General features: G+C 48.1%; 2 protein-coding genes across 2 annotated transcripts in view; one reads left to right on the forward strand and one right to left on the reverse strand.

Annotated features, from left to right (window-relative positions):
• The window catches only part of LOC114892986 (proton-coupled amino acid transporter 1), a 94,104-nt gene that overhangs the window by 54,512 nt on the left and 21,432 nt on the right, over positions 1-18,160 (forward strand). The window lies entirely within an intron of this gene.
• The window catches only part of FAT2 (FAT atypical cadherin 2), a 68,441-nt gene continuing 61,456 nt past the window's right edge, over positions 11,176-18,160 (reverse strand). Inside the window, exons 21-23 of the mRNA XM_029218389.1 lie at positions 16,962-17,115; positions 14,241-14,698; positions 11,176-13,181 (exon numbers count right to left, since the gene is read on the reverse strand). Of these exons, the coding sequence (XP_029074222.1) occupies positions 12,643-13,181; positions 14,241-14,698; positions 16,962-17,115 (1,151 nt within the window). The 3' untranslated portion in view covers positions 11,176-12,642. The remainder of the gene's footprint in view (positions 13,182-14,240; positions 14,699-16,961; positions 17,116-18,160) is intronic.

Consider the following 18,160-nt stretch of genomic DNA (forward strand, 5'->3'; position numbering starts at 1 on the left):
GGGACCTTCCGGCTAGTGCAGTTGCACAGCAATCAGGTATCGAGTAAAGGGTCGGCCAGAGGTCGTAGTGGAGGAAGCCCTTCCTCTTCTGGAAGCAGCCCGCGGGGCCAGCTCAGGGAAGCTTACTCCTCTGCTGCCCACGGGGCTGCTCAGTCAGGGAGCCCTCCCTGCTTTCCTCCCAGTGCTCTTAGGAACCAGCTGCCCAGCCTCTTCCTGGGCCCTGCTTTAGTCTCTGGTGAGAAAGCCCCAGCATCAGTAAGAGACTGATCGGGGAGCAGCAGAGCGAAGGCTTTCAGGTGTGTGAGGCCACATCTGTCAGACCAAACCAAACCGTGGGGCTTTCTGGCCCAGTGCTGTTGGGCTCTGTGTCCTCCTCCAGTCTCCCCAGGGCAACCCCAGATTCCATCGGCCCAGAGGTAGCTTCTCAGAGCCCCTTGTTCTGTCCTGCAAATGCCGCTATTGGGAGCAGGTTTCCAACTCCCTGTAGGCTACTATTCCCTTTTTCCTAGAAGTTGTACCATTCACAAGTGGCATTATTTATATTTATGTTGTGCTGTTGTCCAGCTGCTAGGAGCCCTTCATCTGCACAGAGGTATGTGACTGTGTGGCATGTCTTAGCCTAGAACCTGCCGCTTACACCCTCCTTCTCTGTCACTCACCTCTCCAGCCAAATTCACGGGCTGATGCTCACCATTCACTCTCTACCCCCCAGGCAAACAGGTACATTAGGAAAATCTTTTCCCCCCTCCCTCTTCTCCTGTCTCTCTTTTTTTCTAAAATTTCTCCCTTCCTAAATTGTAGAACATCATCTGTGTTTAATACTACATGTTCACCTCATGCTTCTTGGAAGTGCAGAGTCTCAATTTATGTCTGTTTACAGCTCCCTCTGTTCACTATTCGCCGCAAGGGGGTCTGTTTCAGTTTAGTTCATGGCCGATTGGACGTTAAGGCGAGACCCGGCATCAGCCCCGCTCAGAACACAAAGCTGCTTTGTCAAGGTGGAAATAAAAAATGTAAGTGGCATGACTTGGTGTATAGGAGTCGGCTCGACGTCTGCCTTAGAATTAATTTTTTCAAAGTACATTACACGTCTCCAAGGGGAAAGGAGAGTGCTTTGTCTTTGAAATCATGGTCAATACTTTTTAGACAGTCCTGCTGGTTGCAAGGCTGTTTGCTGTCACAGCATCTGCCTGTGGCATTTCTTCCCTGTCCTTGTACCACTGGGTCCTTTCCTGGCCAGGAGACATAAACGGTGCTGATCTAAGGTTGCCAGAGTTGCAGTGGGGAGTAAGGGTGAGGGTGCCTGTTGTCAGCTGTGTTCTTTTGTTTCAATCAAGGTGGTGCTGTAGAAGTGATTTTGTTTTACTGAACAATAAAATCATGTGGCTCTGTTGTAGAACATGTCAGTGAATGTGTGAATAAGAGGAATATGAAAAATTACCCTCCAGCAGGTCTTGATAACAAGACAGTCCTGTGTATGTTATGTGCCTGCGTTGGATGTGTGTTTCCCGCATGGTATGTATAGAGATGTGGATCATGCTGGAGCTCATGGAAGATCTTATTTTGGGTTCTGCACACGATTCATGTGTTAAACTTTTCCTTAATAAATGAATTTTATTTTTGATTTTTGAGAGGTTGCAGTCTGTGTCCTTGTTTTCACTTTTTTTTTTTTTTTTGGTCACTCAGATCCCTTTACTAGATGTTATGTCAAAATGTTTCTGGTTTATGTCACAGAGCTCATCCAGGGGTGTAGTGGGAACAGCAGAACCATCTGTGGATGGAGAGTCCCCAAGAAAGGGCAGTAGTTATTTTTCTGTTAGACCATCCTGCCCTTCCTAAGTGTGCTCCTGCTTCTCTCAAAAACTTGAGTAGGAATTCTCAGCCCCCTCTGTGTGTGTCAGATGACCACCCAAGACAATTGTGATGGTCAGTTTTAAGTGTCAAGGTGGTTGGGCGATTGTATTGAATAACCCAGTTATTCAGTCAAACACTAACCTAGGTGTTGCCGTGAAGATGTTTTATAGATGTGGTTAATGTCCACAGTCAGTTGCGTTTAAATAAAAAGATTATCCTCAAATATGGGTGGGGTTTGTCCAATCAGCTAAAGGGCCTTAAGAGCAAAACTGAGGTTTCACTGAGAAAGAAGAAATTCTGCCTCAAGATTGCAGCATCGACTCCTGCCCGAGAGTTTCCAGCTGCTAGCTGGCCCTGTAAATTCTGAACTTGCCACCCTGCACAATCACTGAAGTCCTTGAAATGTCCCTCTGCCTGTCTGTGTCTCTCTCTCTTTCTCTCTGTTTTCCCCTCATTGTCTCCCCCACCACCTCCTGTATATATGTAAGTATGAATATCTCCATCTTAACTGTTTCTGTGTCTCTGAAGAACCTGACTGATACAAGAGGTAACACCTACCTTTCTGGAAGTGACAAGATAGATTTCAGGACATGCAAGAGATGACTCCCTTTTTGTCACATTTAAGAGGAAAAACAAGGCCATCCAAGCTGCCCCTGAGATGATTTGAATACTGATCTTCATTGGCTGACTAGATTAGACTTGTCTAAAAGCAGAGCCCTCAAGGAACACTGTTGAGGTGTAAAACTTTACTGACAGAGGAAGGTGGGGAAAGTATGATGACTTTTCTACGATCAGTGTTATTACTGAACTGGCGGTGGGTGGATAGGGGGGTCAAAGGCATTCAGTGACTCTTCCAGGACACCAGCCAGCAAGGGGCGGAGTCGGGATATGTATGCGAGCCCTGTGGTTGCAGAACCCAAGCCCTTCCCAAGGCAGTGGCATCCTTGCCCTCTTTGTTGCAGCCTCAGGAGGGAGGGCCACCCTTAGGGACTATTGAGAGGGTTAGAGAGAATGTTATAAAGTACCTGGCATGAAGGGCTTATGAAACATTTTATGAAACATTAGCTGAATTGAAGAAAACCAAGACTTAGAGAGAAGCAGTTTTACTTGTTTTTTTTCTTTTTTTTGGTTATGCATTCATTATAATCTTGTCTTGCTCACTGGCTTTGGGCAGAGCATTCAGCCCTTCTTAGACTGTTCACCTCTTCATGTTTTTATTCCTGCTCATGTCTGTACATAATGCCATAATCCCCCCTTCCAGGTAACCAAGGCCCTCAAGGTAAGCCCACTGCACCTGCACAGATATAAATTGAGTGACAGGGACTGGATTTGGGTCCTAAGTCTAGCTAGGGCATTTTGCCAAGTAGGCTGGCTTCCTCAGACCCAGCCCATTGCGGACATATGCCAAGAAACTGTGTGTCTTCAACTGGTACCCTTTACTAGACCCTTGGCCTTTGGTCTCCCCCACCTCTTTTTTAAAAAATTGGGGAATAATTTACCTAAGTCACCTGTTTTTTACGTGCACAATTTGATGAGTTTGGGCAAATGCATGCCAACCACCATTTCCATGAAGATCAGAATGTTTCCTTTAGCACCCAGAGGTCCCTTGTGCCCCTCTGCAATCCCATCCCTGTGCCACTCGGCCCTTGGAAACAACTGAACTGACCGTAGTTTTGCCTTTTCTAGAATGTCATATAAATGGAACATTAAGTATGGTCCTTTCTGTCTGACTTCTTTCACTTTGCATAATGCTTTTTATATTCACCTCTGTTCTGACATGTATCAGGAGTTTGTTTTTATTGCGGAATAATATTCTGTAGTGTGGCTGAACCGTAGTTTATTTATTGGACATTTGGGTTGCTTCCAGTTTGGGGTGTTATGAATAAAGCTGCTATAAATATTCACGTACAGATATTTGTGTGGACATACGTGTTTATTACTCTTTGGTAAATACCTTGGAGTGGAATTGTGAGGTTGTGTGGTTAAGTGTATACTAACTCTGTAAGAAACTGGAAAATTGCTTTCCAAAGTGGATGTACCATTTTGGATTCTTAGCAACAATTTGTGAAAGTTCCATTTGCTCCATATCCTCACCAATACTTCATATTGTGGTTTTTAAAATTTTACCCATCTTAATGGATATGTAGTAGTACCTCATTGTGATTTTAATTTGCATTTGCCTAATGACTACTGATGCTGTGCATCTTTTCCTGGGCTTATTTACCATTGGCCTTTTTTTTTTAAAAAAAAAACCTTTTATTCATAGACAACGATTGTCTATGTAGAAATGCAAAGTACAGAAATACAGAATAAAATTTACCGCTAGAGGCAATTAGCTCATTCACAGTGATGTGCAACCATTACCACTAGCTAATTCCAGAATGTTTTTATCACCCCAAATGACAACCATATACACATGAAACACTTCCTATTCCCCCCTGTTTTAAAATGTACCTGGGATTTGTTTTAATTAGGTATGGTAAGGCACACAGAAACAGATATGACTGTCACGAAGGATGAAGGTTTTATACTCACAGATCCACAGAAACAGTAGGCAGAGCCACATGGGGAAGTGCCAGGGGTGATCCGGAGGCAGAAGAAGAGAGGGGGAAATGTGGGCAGGAGCCTTTATTGAGGTTTTTGTGGGAAAGGCAAGGCAGGGCAGGGTTAGCAAGCTGAGCAGACTTAGGGTTAGATAGGTAAACACTTTGAGCAGCCTGGGCTGTAGAGGTGGTCCCTAGTTGTCCATAACTGGTCCTGGGGTGATTGAGGGCAGAGACTGTGTTCCAGACTGATTAAATGAGTTGGGTTGGGGTTTGCACTCAGGACTGATTGATTTGCATTTCAAAGGGATGTCCTCAGGCAAGCTGTTTGCTTTCTCCAGGAGTTAGCTGACTCTGGGAGGGGCAATCCCCCCTCTGGGTCCACAAGGCCCCAAGATGTCAAAGCATCATAAAATACAGAAAACAGAAACCACGATCAATACACCCCCTCCTCCTAACCCTGGCAACTACTAACCTGCTTTCTGTCTCTATGGATTTGCCTATTCTGGACATTTCATATAAACGGAGCCATGCAATACGTGACCTTTTTCTCTGGCTTCTTTCACTTCGCGTAATGTTGTCAAGGTCCATGTTGTAGTATACATCAGTATTTCATTCCCCAGCAGCAAGCACGAGGCTGTTTTCTGTTTCTTGGTTTTGTTACTCGATGTAACCAGCATCTTGATCACCTTGTCTCCTCCTCCTTCACCTTCCTCTTCATCAAGTTGACCATTTTCCTTCTTTTCTTGGTTCCCAAGTTCCCCGATTCCTTGGTTCTCTGGCCCCCTGGTCTATCTTCTTTAGCAAGGTATTCATTCAAATAATTTTCCTCCTTTAAAATTTGGTTTTTAAAAACATTAAGCTTTTTATTTTGAAGTAATTATAGATTCACAGGAAGGTGCAGGGAAATAGGGAGATCCAGTGCACTTTCCACCCAGTCTCTTCCAGTGTTGACAGCTCGCATAACTATAGCACATTATCAAAACCAGGAAATTGACATTGGCACAATCCATAGCACTCATTCTTGTTTCTCCAGTTATATATGCCCTCGTTTGAGTGTGTGCATGTTCGTGTATGTGTGTTTGTGTGTGTAGCTCAGCAGTTTTATCATGTGTGGCTTCTTCGACCGCAATCAAGATGCTTAACTGTGCCATCACCACAAGACTCCTTCATGCTACCCCATTACAGACACATCCATGCCCTGCACCTTCCCAACATCCCCTAACCCCTGGCAACCACTAATCCGTTTGTTCCTCATCTCTGTCATTGTTATTTCGTGAATGTTCTATAAATGTAATTATACTCTGTGTCCTTTTGAGTTTGGCTTCTTTCACTCAGTGTAATTTCCTTGAGGATCATTCATGTTGGTGCCTGTATGAAGCGTTCATTCCTTTTCATTGCTGAGTAGTATTCCATGGTATGGATCTACCACAGTTTGTTTATCCATTTACCCATTGAAGGAAATTTGCATAGCTTCCAGGTCCGGCTATTACAAATAAAGCTGCTGTGAATACTCATGTACAAGTTTCTTCATGAAGATAAGTTTTTATTTCTCTGGGATGTTATGTCAGTACAATTGCTGGGTTGTATGGCAAGACCGTTTTTAGTTCTAAAAGTATTTTGCAAACCATTTTCCAGAGTGGCTGTACCATTTTACGTTTCTGTCAGCAATGTGTGAATGATCCAGTTTCTTTGCATTCTTGCCAGCATTTGGTGATGTTATTTTTTATTTTAGCCATTTATCAGATCTTGTAAATGTTTTGTTAGATTTATACCTAAGTATTTAGTTTTCTTTGGAGCAATTGTAAATGGTAATGTGTTTTTTATTTCAGTTTCCACATGTTCATTGGTAGTATATAGAAATGAAATTTATTTTTGAGTGTTAAACCTGTCTTATGACCTTTCTGCACTCACTTCGTAGTTCTGTGAGTGTTTGGTTAAAATTCTTGGGATTTTCTGTGTAGATAACACATGTGGTCTACAAATAGAAGTAGTTGTACTTCTTTTCTGATCTGTATACCTTTTTTTTGTCTTACTGCACTGGCTAGAACTTTCAGTACTGTGTTAAAAAAGAGTGGTTCCAGTAGCATCCTAGCCTTGTACCTGATCTTACAGGGAAAGCCTTCAGTCTTTCACCTTTCAATATGATGCCAGCTGTAAGATTTTTATAGAAGTTCCCCTCTATTCCTGTACTGAGAGATTTTTCTTGAAAACATTGAATGGCTTAATTTTGTTGAATGCTTTTTCTGCATCAATTGCTATAATCTTAAATTTTTTCTGTTTTCACTGGTCAATATGGTAGATTAAATAGATTCATCTTTGAATATTGAACCAGCCTAGCTTACCTAGAATAAATCCCACTTGGTCATGGAATATTTATATTATATATATATTATATATAAAATATACATGGATTGTTTTTTACTCACCCTGATATTTACTCTGACAAATGTAGGATCCAGACTGGTGCCTTTTTATAAATGAGCAAACCATATGCCGTAACTGCAATTCTTGGCCTACGTGTACTTTTGACTCAGGCCAGGTTCCCAGCTGCTACCGTGTTACCTAAAGGCCACATATGTTTCCTTAGGACAGAGTTCCTCAGCCTCGATATTATGTTCATTTTGGGCTGGATCATTCTTTGCTGTGGGGACTGTCTTGTGCACTGTAGGGTGATTAGCAGCATCCCTAGTCTACCCACTAGATGCCACTTGCACCCTGCCAGTTATGACAACCCAAAGTGTCTCCAGACATTGTCAAAGGTCCGTGTGTGTGTGTGTGTGTGTGTGTGTGTGTGTGTTGGGGCAGAGGTATGTTTGGAAATCACCACGGTCTCTATCAAGAACCACTGCCTTAATACACTTAGCCCCTAACTACCCCAAGCTGGGGGGATGTCTTTTTGTCTTGGCTGTGGAACAAAGGTGTGTGGTCATGGATACTCTGAAAAGATCTGCCTCTTTTTTTTTTTTTTTTTAAGATCTGCCTCTTTAATAGCAGTGATAAAATATCTAACATCTTCTAAACATTTACTCTGCCAACCGTGCTAAGCACTTTACCTATATTATTTTCTTCGGTGCTCAGATCCAGTGAGGGAAGGTGCTGGTAATAATCCCCACTTTTCAGACTGAGGCATAAAAGGTTAAATGACTTGCCCAAGATAACACATTTTCTATTATTATTATTATTATTATTATTTTTGGCCACACCACACGGCATGCGGGATCTCAGTTCCCTGTCCAGGGATTGAACCCATGCTCCCTGCAGCGGAAGCGCGGCGTCCTAACCACTGAACCTCCAGGGAAGTCCCCAAGATCACACATTTTCTAAATGGTGGACTCAGGTCTGTCTGACTCCAGACCTCATGTTTTTGCTCCAAGGATTCACTTCCCTGCTACCTGATTCTGTCACTCCTCCCCTCACATCCCTGGGTGGACACAGTATATCTCCAGGCCCTGCTCTGGGCACCTAGCTCCTCCCACATTCCGACCCCAGGATGCTTTCCCCGCCCTGTGCTCCACAGTCCCTCCACTCCCACCCATCAGAACCACCCAGCACTGGGGAAATACTGAAAACCTTCAGGCCTTCCTTTTGGGCTGTTTTCTTAGCCCAGCTGGCCCTTCTCCCTGTGCTCCGTCTGAAGCTCAACTTTAAGACCCCGCTCCAGTGGCTGCTGCTCTCTAGAACCTTCCCTGGCCGCTTCTGTCAGAATTTATGGCTTCCTTCTCGGTGATGCTGTAACACTGCTTCTCTGGTTAACCTCCTCGCTACTGATGCTAGGGAGATGTGACTACTTGGCCACTTCCCCAGATCACGAGTTGATTGTGGTGTTGATCGGATCAGGATGAGTGCCAGTCTGTGGGGCTAATCGTGTATCTGGAATTGGCTGGTTACTAAATTCAGTGTCGTCTCCTTCAGGAGAGAATGGTGTCCCGGCCTGTGAGGAGCTGACATCACTCTATTAATTTTGAGTTTCCTGTTGATCTAACGAAGCACTTTCCTCGGTTGGACCTTGTAGGCCTGTTGAGGAATCATGAGAAAATTCAGAAGGCTTGTCGTTCCCCAGCCCTGTCCTTGAGAATGATCCTGCTCTTCTTTCGGTGCCACAGCCTGTGCCTCTCCTCAATGCGGAGCTGGCAGAGTCACCGAGAACTCCCAAAGCCTGTCCTCAGATGCTGCACCGTGGGCTGTTGTTCTGCACCTGGGCCCGGTGTCTTCGCAGGCAGGCGTTTCACCCATTCATGGTGTGGCGCCAGGAGGATGGGGCAGCTGTTCTCTAGGGGACCAGCGTGGGCCCTGGGCAAGTCACTCCATATCTCAAAACTTTACATACTGTATCTTTCTCCCCCTCTATCTTATAGAATCTCCATAATCTTCACTCCACATGAGAGTGGTTTGGCTCCGTCTGCCCTTCTTCTACCCCCAGATAGTCACTTTTTGCGGCTCTCCCCGCAAGACCTGATGTGTGTCCCTCCAGAGCACTGCTCTGATTCCTGGAAGATGTATCTACCTTCTCCATAAGGCCTTGAGAAACTCCGTGTGATGGTGCGGCAGTGCAGGCTGTCCATCCGAGGAGCTGTCTCACAATTCCCTTGCCATTGGTCCTGGTGGATTACAGGTGCCCCTGGTGGATTACGGCTGCCCTTCCTCGTGGGACGTGGTTGTGAGTCCTCGCCGCCCCCCCCAGCCCCGCCCCCTTCCTAGCTGCCCTCCTCTAGCAATGCCCAAGGTTACCGTGTCGCTCTTAAGGCCCAGCCTCAGAACTGGATGCAGGATTACAAGGGTGGTCTGGAGTTGAGCCCTGGGGTTGAGCAGACATTCCAGCTGTTAACACCACTTAGAATTATAGTGACGTTCTTGGCCTCTGAACTCAGTTGGATCCTTGGACTAGTTTCTGCTATTCTTCAGTCTTCTGATATCCTGTATTTATAATTGGTTTCACGAACCCAAATGTAAGGCATAGTTCTGGAGTCCGGCAGCCCTGGATTGAATCCTGACCCTGTCACTCATGAACTGGGTGACTTCACTTTGAGTCACTACTGTAAGTTACAAGCCACTTAATTTCTGGATGCCTCCTGTTCCTTCATCTGTAAAACAGAGATGACAGTACTTACGTTATGGGTTTTCGGTGAGGATTAAATGAGATAAGACATGCCAAGTGCTTGCATAGCACCTGTCATATAGCAAGTGCCAGTAGTGGTGGTGAGAATGATTCTGGTGAACTGTGTTTTCACCTGGGTCAGGTCAGGAGGCCTAGGTCTGGGTCTCTGCCTTTCTCTGACACTGTCACCCTGTGTCAGACTCAGGATGTTTGGAATCAGAACCCCAGTGCCTTGAGATGCGAGGATTTCCCTGAAAACCTTCTCTTCTGCGGCTCTGCTTCTTGGTCCCAGAGAGCCCTCTAGTGGCTGACCCATGAAGGTGCAGGCTCAGGAGGACAAAGGGAAGGAGGGGACAGGTGGGGACAGAGGTGGGCTGGGTGGAGAGAGGCTCCCCATCCAGGAAAAGAGCATGTGGTATTTTAGGGAGATGCCAAGGCTGGTGTCAGACCTGAATGTGGTGTCACTGCTCTGAAGTTCTACCTGTGGAACTTCACACAAACCCCTTCTCTGCAGGCCTCAGGGTGAGGAACATTGAGAACAAAGATGGACTAGATCCGTGTTTCCCAGAGATGATTTAGAGGGCCTTAGACAGTCATTGTGAAAACCAGAATGTTTATGTATCTTCATGTGCGCTACAAAAAATAGGAATTTTCAGATCTTTTCTTTTATGGATATTATCCTTTTAAGGTGAATAAAAACATTTTTTAAAATCTGAGTACAGTAAAAACAATTTAGTAAATAATAGTACAGGTGTTATTCTATCAGGACAAAAATCATAAAAGTGTTAAGCAAAGCAACAGAAATTTGGGCGACACTGGACTAGGTTATTTGTGATTTCCCGCACAGTTCTGATAAGTTAATCCTATTTGTATACTACCCAGTATTGTTCCCTAGCATGATGGTCACCAGTTATTGTTTATGCTGCTATAAGCTCTTTGAACGTATCCCTGAGAATAGGGATATTATTTACTCTTCATTTTACTGAACAGTGAGAGGCCCGGTCATACCTGCCTGAGACCACGTTAGTGTGTGGCACGGCAGGTTTGGAACCGAGCCCATCGGACCCCAGAGCCACGGTCTGCTGTGGTGCCTCCCGTGGACGTGCCTTCTCTGCCCACCTGCACTGGGGGCCTGTCGGCAGGGACTGGACTGTCCAGTCTTGGTGTTGTACCCTCAAGGCCCGCACGGACCAGGTTGCCTGGTGACATTCACGTCCAGCTGGGCTTCGGGGCGAGCTGTGGAGCAGCGCCAAAGGCTGACTCTGGGCATCAGGAGGCTGGCCTCCCAAACCTGCGATATTGTCCCCTCTCCCTGACCGGTGCGATGTGTGGCCAAGGGTGCTGGCCGGGGCGGGGGGCGGTCAGCAGTCCTGAAGTCTTGTCCAGGGCCTTTCATTCACCTACTGCTTAGCAGACTTGTCCACTAACTATGCACAGTTGTATCAGAACCTGAGGCCTTTTTTCCAAATAGTGTCCTGGGCCCTTCTCCCAGAGGTTCTGATTTTGTATGTGTGGGCCTCAGAGATCTGTATTTTAGCCATTTTGCAAGGTTTGAGAATCATGGTGCTTAATGACCTCTGGGGCCCCTTCCAGCCCCCAAATCCCACGAACCTCAGCTTGGAAGGGCCTGTAGACCCTTGTGACCTTCCCCTGACCAAACAGCCTAAGTGACACGGAAAATAACAGTAAAAAAGATATTTTATTGTTAAAAAAAAAAAACAACAACCACAAATAACCAGTAAAACCAGGCATCCCGTCACTCACGCTCACAGTCGCCCGCACAGCCATGAACCATGCACACAAACACCCTGTCACCCACACAGCTCCCTCTTGCTGGAGGCAGCAGCCCTATGGGTAAGAGTGGCTATTGCTCTTCCTTTAGACTTTCATCTCCAGAAGCAAGACACATGAAAAGGCAGTGGACCGGAGACAGGGATTGGCAGGTGAGGGAGTGGCAAGGCCACCAGAAGTCTCTGGTCCCTACCACTCCGGGCTACATATGTTCTGCACATGTGTACACACGTACTGTACATGAGCACCCACGTGTGCAGACACATGCCCACAATGACCCTCCATGCATAGGGTTGAGTCGCTGCAGGTAACACTTGGATTGGCAGGCCTCTGAAACAGAGGGGCAGGAAAGGATACTCCTGATGTCCGGCTCCCTGCTTCCACCCTTCCCTGCATAGGAGTTCCGACTTCCTTGTGTCTATGGAAGAAAAATCCCTTTGGGGCAACTCATCCAGACAGCAAGGTTGAAAAGTGCCTAAGAATTTTTTTAAAAATGAAGAATGATGTCCTTCTTGCCTTTGGCCCAAAGTGCTTGCGAAACTTGGGCTGACGAACCCAGAGTTCCATGAGGTCTGAATTCTTTAACAAAGACGGTTCAGGGGCTGCACAGATCCTGGCAGGCCCTGGCTAGTAGAAAGTCTGGCTTTAAGTCAGACTTAAAGAGGAGGCTCAAGGTGTTTGGAATTAGATTAGAGGAGTGGGACCTCCAGGAGACTGAGGCCAAGTGATGCCCCTTGGGAACCCTTGTTGCCATAGTTCACTGTCTTATGCCTGATGCCTAGCTCGGTGCCTGACATGGAGCAGACTCTGCAGCGAGGCAGGCAGGGCGTACAAGTGACATGTGGTAGCTGCTCCCCTGCTGCTCACCTCTCAGCCCCTAGGAGGACACCCTGTTGCCCTGCAGGGTCGGTGACCTTGGACCGTGTCTCTCAGCAGCTGTGGTGCTTGCCTGTGAGGCATGATCCTACCTCGGCCTGCAGCGTGTGCAGCAACGGGCAGGTCTAAGAATGTGCCCGACAGGCCCGTTCAGGCCCTGACTCCCTAGGAATTGGCAGGGAGACGCACACTGCCTCTTACCCATCCCAGGAGTCAGTTTTTCCTGGGTTTCCAGGGTAACGGCTCTGTGCACACCCTTTCTGCTGGGGGCCCTAGTGCTGTTTCTGGAGCTCTACCCTCAGCTTCCCTCCATCCTCAGGGACTAGCTGGGGGTCTGGAAGAGCACATTTCAAGATGTGGCAACCCGGACTGGGTATGGGGGCTTCCCTCCCACTTTCCCAGCCACGCTCAACTCGCTCCCCGCCAGACAGGGGAAGGCGCCAAGTCCTCGGCCTCCCCCTTGCCTCCGTCTGAGGGCAGCTAGAACATGACCTCCTCACAGCTCCCATAATCACTCTCCACCATGTCAGAGCCCTCATAGTTGGGGGGAGCCTGGGGCTGGCCCCGGCCCGTGGGACGCCCGCCCCCTACCTCGCAGTCGGCGTAAGAGGGCCCGGCCCGGCTGAGGCGCATGCTCACCCCCTTGTAGCCCCCTTCTGCCAGGCAGGGCCCTGGCCCTCCCCCTCCCTGCTGGAACTGCGAGTGGTAGTAGCTGATAGCTGTGTACTCGTTGAGACAGGGGGCCAGCAGGTGCTCCCGGGGACTGGGGGGCCGTCGGGGGATCAGATCTTCCAGGTTCTGGTCGCTGTAACGGGGTGGAAGGGGTGCTCGCTTGTTCTCCATCTCCAGTGGGAAGGGGAAGCCCCCGTAGAGGCCAGTGGGGTCCGGCATCACAGCTGGGTTCCGGTGGCAGCGAGGCGATGGCAGCAGAGGGCCGGGGGTCCCTTCGGAGCGGGGGTATTCCCAGCGTTCCTTCCTGGAGTAAGTTGGGGGCCAGACTGTGGCTCCACCTGGGTACACTGAAAGGGAACAGCAAGATAGGGTGAGCTCTGAGTTTCCCTGGTGAAAGCTCCAACTGGCCTTAGAGCTGCTCTACATGACTTAGCATGTGGTACAGATGGGCCGAGGAGTCGGTGGGTATGTGGCCCGTCTGTGTGTTGTCTCTGGCAGCTTAGATTAATATCTAGAATCCAATGGGGTCAAGTTCAAAGCCAGAGGTTTAACTCAAAGCCAGCCCATCTTGTAAATTTGTGCCACTGATCCAAGGGTCAGTGGATAAGGGAAGAATCTGAATGGCTCCACGCATCCCACCCCCATTCCTGGAGACAGCAGCTCTATCCCAAGTCCTACTGGTGGGTTTTGTCTCCTTAATTGAAGGAAACAAACACATATTTTGGACTAGGAGGTGTGATGGCATCTATCACAGAGGGTGATTAAATGAGATGTGGCTTCGAAGGCTGGAGATCAGGCATCCTTGGTCCTACCTCTGTCCCTGCTACTGAATAGTTGGGTAAGTTAGAATAAGTCACTGTGGCTTTATGGGTCCCAATTATGGGACCCAATTTGCAGAAAGGGCAAATACTTGTTTTAACTATTACTGAATAAGCCAGAAAATATAAAGTGCTTTACAAATTCACCTCATTTTGAGCCAAAGATGAGAGGGGGTGAAGGTCCCTCCTCTGGGTCAGCCAGGTCTGGCCCAAGGCTACTGTACCTCTAGACTGGGCAGCCAGAAGCTTGGAGGACTGCCTCTCTTTCCCTTTCCAGAAAAGCATAAATATACAGAAGCCCCCTTTTCACTTCAGGGATCCTACCCACCCCATCCAGGGTCTACAGGTTTCTGCCATGGACATCAATCCTGTGGAATGTCTTGGAAGTTAGAGGAGTAGATCATGGTACAGCGGAATGAGGCACAGACTCTGAGTCCAGAGACCTGGGATCTGGTGCAGCCCACTAGTGCACCGTGACCTTGACCACGTCCCTTCATGGACTGGATGGTGGCTCAGATAATGGAGTGTTTCAGTCTATTACCCTGTTCCATCAATCCCAGAGGCTAAAGGCCTGTGGGCTGTACTGACCCATCTCCTCGCCTGACCAGGTCCTCTTAATGATGGCCTCATTGTCAGAGTGGGAAGAGATCACCACCGGCGGGAGTCTGGGAGGCACGCTGCAGACCACTGGCCGTTGCTTAGAGCTGGGTCCAAAAGTGACGAGTTCATTTGGACCTGAGGTCTTGCTGGGCTCCACTTGGTTCAGGTTGTTGCAGGTGCTTGTGCTCAGGGGGTTGAGCTCAATGGCAGGTGTGGCTTGGGTGTCAACACCAACACTCCTGGCCAGGAGGTCTGGGTCCTCCATGGCCACGGGCTTGTGGGACTTGCAACGGCGGCAGTAGAAGAGAAGCCCAGTAGAGATTATGACAATGACCAGTAGGACAACTATGATGATCAGAATCTCCTGCTGTCCCCAGTCCCCCCTTTTGATCTCAGGGGTGACAAGACAGTGTCCTTCTGAGCAGCCCCTTGATTCCATTTCACACCTGCAGACACAGAGAAGTAGTCAGGGGACTGAGTCACTATACTGCCCTTTCCATGTCCCCTCTTAAAAGATGTATGGGATAAAAACCCCTGCACTCAAGCCTGCCTCTCCAATTTCCCACCAAAAAAAAAAAAAAAAGTAATTATCACACATATCAACACATCAACTTCAGTTTCACATCATCCTCTACCAGTGAGGTATGAGACTCAGCAATACCCTTGTTCATGACCATTTGAATCTAGGCTCTGGGCAAGTCCATTATGTTCCACCCATGAGATCTAGGCATTGGATACACTGCCTACCACTGAGGTCAAACTTCCAATCATATGCTGTGGTAGAGGCAGCCAGCAACCTAGCTGTCCTTCGGGTCAGGGTCCCAGATACAAGTCAGCAGTCACCCAGCAATGGTAACCAGACGCCAGTGTTCCCTCTGTCCCTCACCAGGAGGTCGCAGGAACCCAGCATGGCTCCACACAGACCTTACACGGGACAACTTGCTCAGAGAGAACCCCTAGAACCATATGACCTCTCAGGTCACCTTCAGCTTGGCTTTCATTGGTGTGAGGCTCCTAGGAGACTTCTATAGTCAGCTTTACCTACTTTTTTTTTTTTAATAGATCTTTATTGGAGTATAATTGCTTCACAGTACTGTGTTAGTTTCTGTGGCACAACAAAGCGAATCAGACATGCTTATACATGTCCCCATATCCTCTCCCTCTTGAGCCTCCTTCCCCTCGCCCCTATCCCACCCCTCTAGGTCATCGCAAAGCACCTAGCCGATCTCCCTGTGCTATGCGGCTGCTTCCCACCAGCCAGCTATTTTACATTTGCTAGTGTATATATGTCGATGATACTCTCATTTCGCCCCAGCTTCGCCCTCCCACCGCATGTCTTCAAGTCCATTTTCTATGTCTACCTCTTTGTTCCTGCCCTGCAACTAGGTTCATCAGTACCATTTTTTTTTTTTTTTTTAGATTCCATATATATGCGTTAGCATACTTTTGAGGGACATTGGGAAAGGCTCCCTCCATCCCACGTGAGTCCCAGTGCCTGAAATTTCACCACCAACAGTTTGTCCTTTGGGTTACACGTTGGCCTCCCCAAATTCTCCTTTAAAATGCAAACACCGCTTTCAGCCAGGAAGTGCCCCCCAACACAATGGTCCCCAACCTTTTAGGCACCAGGGACCGGTTTCACGGAAGACAGTTTTTCCATGGGCCGGTGTGGGGAGGGGATGGTTCAGGCGGTAATGCGAGCGATGGGGAGCGATGGGGAGCAGCAGATGAAGCTTCGCTCCCTCACTCGCCACTGTCCTCCTGCCGTGCGGCCAGGTTCCTAACAGGCCTCGGACCGGTCCTTGGCCGAGTGCTGGGGACCCCTGCCCTAACACATCTGCTGGATGGAGAGAATCCCCTGCTGCAGAGTGAGGCGCACAGTGGGGCTGGAAATCCCAGGTGCTGAGAGAAAGGACTTGGATCTTAAACACACGGGGGAGCCTCGGACAAGCCCTTTCCTTCTCTGGGCCTCAGTTTCATCTGTAAATTGGGTGGATGGACTATATCATTGGATCTCTTATGCACCCACTGACAGCAAGGGGGTACCTTGTTGTTATAAGTAGAATCCTTGGAGAATCTCCTTCCTTGGAGATTACAGTTTAGTTGGTCCAGGAATCTATTTTTCACAAGTCCCCCTCATGATTTGTAAAGGTTTCCAAGTTGGGGAGCCATAAAACCAGAGAGTTGCCAAAGCCTCTTTACATCTAGGATTCTAGGGATGATTCTCCTTCCCTTACAACCCCGCAGGCCAGCATAATACGAGGCACAGGTAGCTAGTGGTGGGGTTTGAGGCCCACAGCAGTGCCTGAATCAAGTGGAATCATTACCCCCAGGCCGCTTTCTGGAAAGTCACGGTCCAGAGCAAGAGAATAAGAACTTTAGCTACTTTCAGACTTCAGCAAAGATCAGAGCTGCCCGAAGATCTGCAGATTCCTTGGCCCCAGCCTAGTGAGTCCAATTCAGTAGGTTCAGAATAGGGCTTGGGAAATCTGTCTTTTTAACGAGCACCTCCCCTCCCAGAGTGTTCTGATGCAGGTGGTGGGAGGGAGAAGCCTTGACACGTGGAAAAGGCCAAGAAGCCAGGTAACCAGAGCACTCAGCCCCTGGCTGCCCATTGGCCTCTCTAGGGGTCAGAGTGCAGAGGTCATCCCCCAGTGGTGCCACACTCAGGGAGAGGAACCAATGGCAGGGGACCTCTCCTGTGCTTACCTGTCTCCCATGTAGGGGTGAGGGCAGATACAGGGGGCTCCTTCGGGGGAAGAGATGCAAGTTCCACCTTCCAGGCAGGGCATCGAAGTGCAGTTCTCCTTCCTTTGTTCACAGTGCCTCCCGGAGAACTGTGAGGGGCACGTGCAGACATAGCCTGGGGAGAAGGGCAGGGCCATGAGAGAGCACTCTGGTCCAGTGGCCCCAGGGGACAGGTTCTTGTGTGTTTGCAGATCCCAGTGTTCACACGTAGTTATTGAGTGCCTCTCTCTGCCACATGCACTGTGGTAGGCACTGGTGCCCTGCTGGACAAGAAGGTTGGATCCCTGCCCTCAAACAACTTACAGACTACAGAGAATAGGCATCTAAAGGATAATAATGAGTATCGTCATCCTAGACAACACTATTTATTGTAATCGTTATTCTAAGAATCTTCATGTATTAGCTCATTTGATCCTCCCGACAGCCCTGAGATTGGTTACTGTTATTATCCTCATCAGGGACAGGTACAAGTTGATGGCAGGTCAGGGAATGAGGCTCGGGAAATGCATGCCATTTGCTCAGGGTCACACAGCAAGCAAATGGCAATTTGGGGGTTCAAACTGAGATAGTTATAGATAATATCAGTATATTAGTAATTATCATAAAAATTAGTTTTACTGAAGGGAAGCATTGGGGAAAGGAGTTAGCCTAAACTAGGCACCAGGGGAGGTTTCCTGGAGGAGGTGATATTTTAGTTGAGACCTGAAGGTTGAGTAAAAATTAGCCAGGCAAAAAGATAAAGGGGCAAAGAGGAAGATGTTTCAGGCAGAGGAGAACGTGTGCAAAGGTTTGGAGGAGAAGGTGTGGCATGTCACCAGGGTGGACCAGCAGGTGGGAGGGGCCAGGGCATAGGACCCACAGGCAGGAATTAGGAATTGGGACTCCATCTGAACGGCATCTGAACGGCAAGGGGAAGCCACTGCAAGATTCCAAGCAGGAAAGCGATGTGCTCCTATCTACATTGTTTAAAGACCTCTCTGGTGCCCTGCTGGAAGATGCTAGTGGAGGGAGAGAAGCAGGAGAGCAGGGAGGTGGCTGGTGCAGAAGAAAAGAAGAGAGGTGATGGGGACTGGGGTCAGACCAATGGCGGTGGGGATGCAGAAGTGATGGACTCCTTGGGTATCTTAGGTAGAAATGACAGTATTATTTGTCAGGCAAAG

Source organism: Monodon monoceros, unplaced genomic scaffold, assembly GCF_005190385.1.
Source record: "Monodon monoceros isolate NGI ecotype Baffin Bay Population unplaced genomic scaffold, NGI_Narwhal_1 Super_Scaffold_12, whole genome shotgun sequence".
Classification (NCBI taxonomy): Eukaryota; Metazoa; Chordata; class Mammalia; order Artiodactyla; family Monodontidae; genus Monodon; species Monodon monoceros.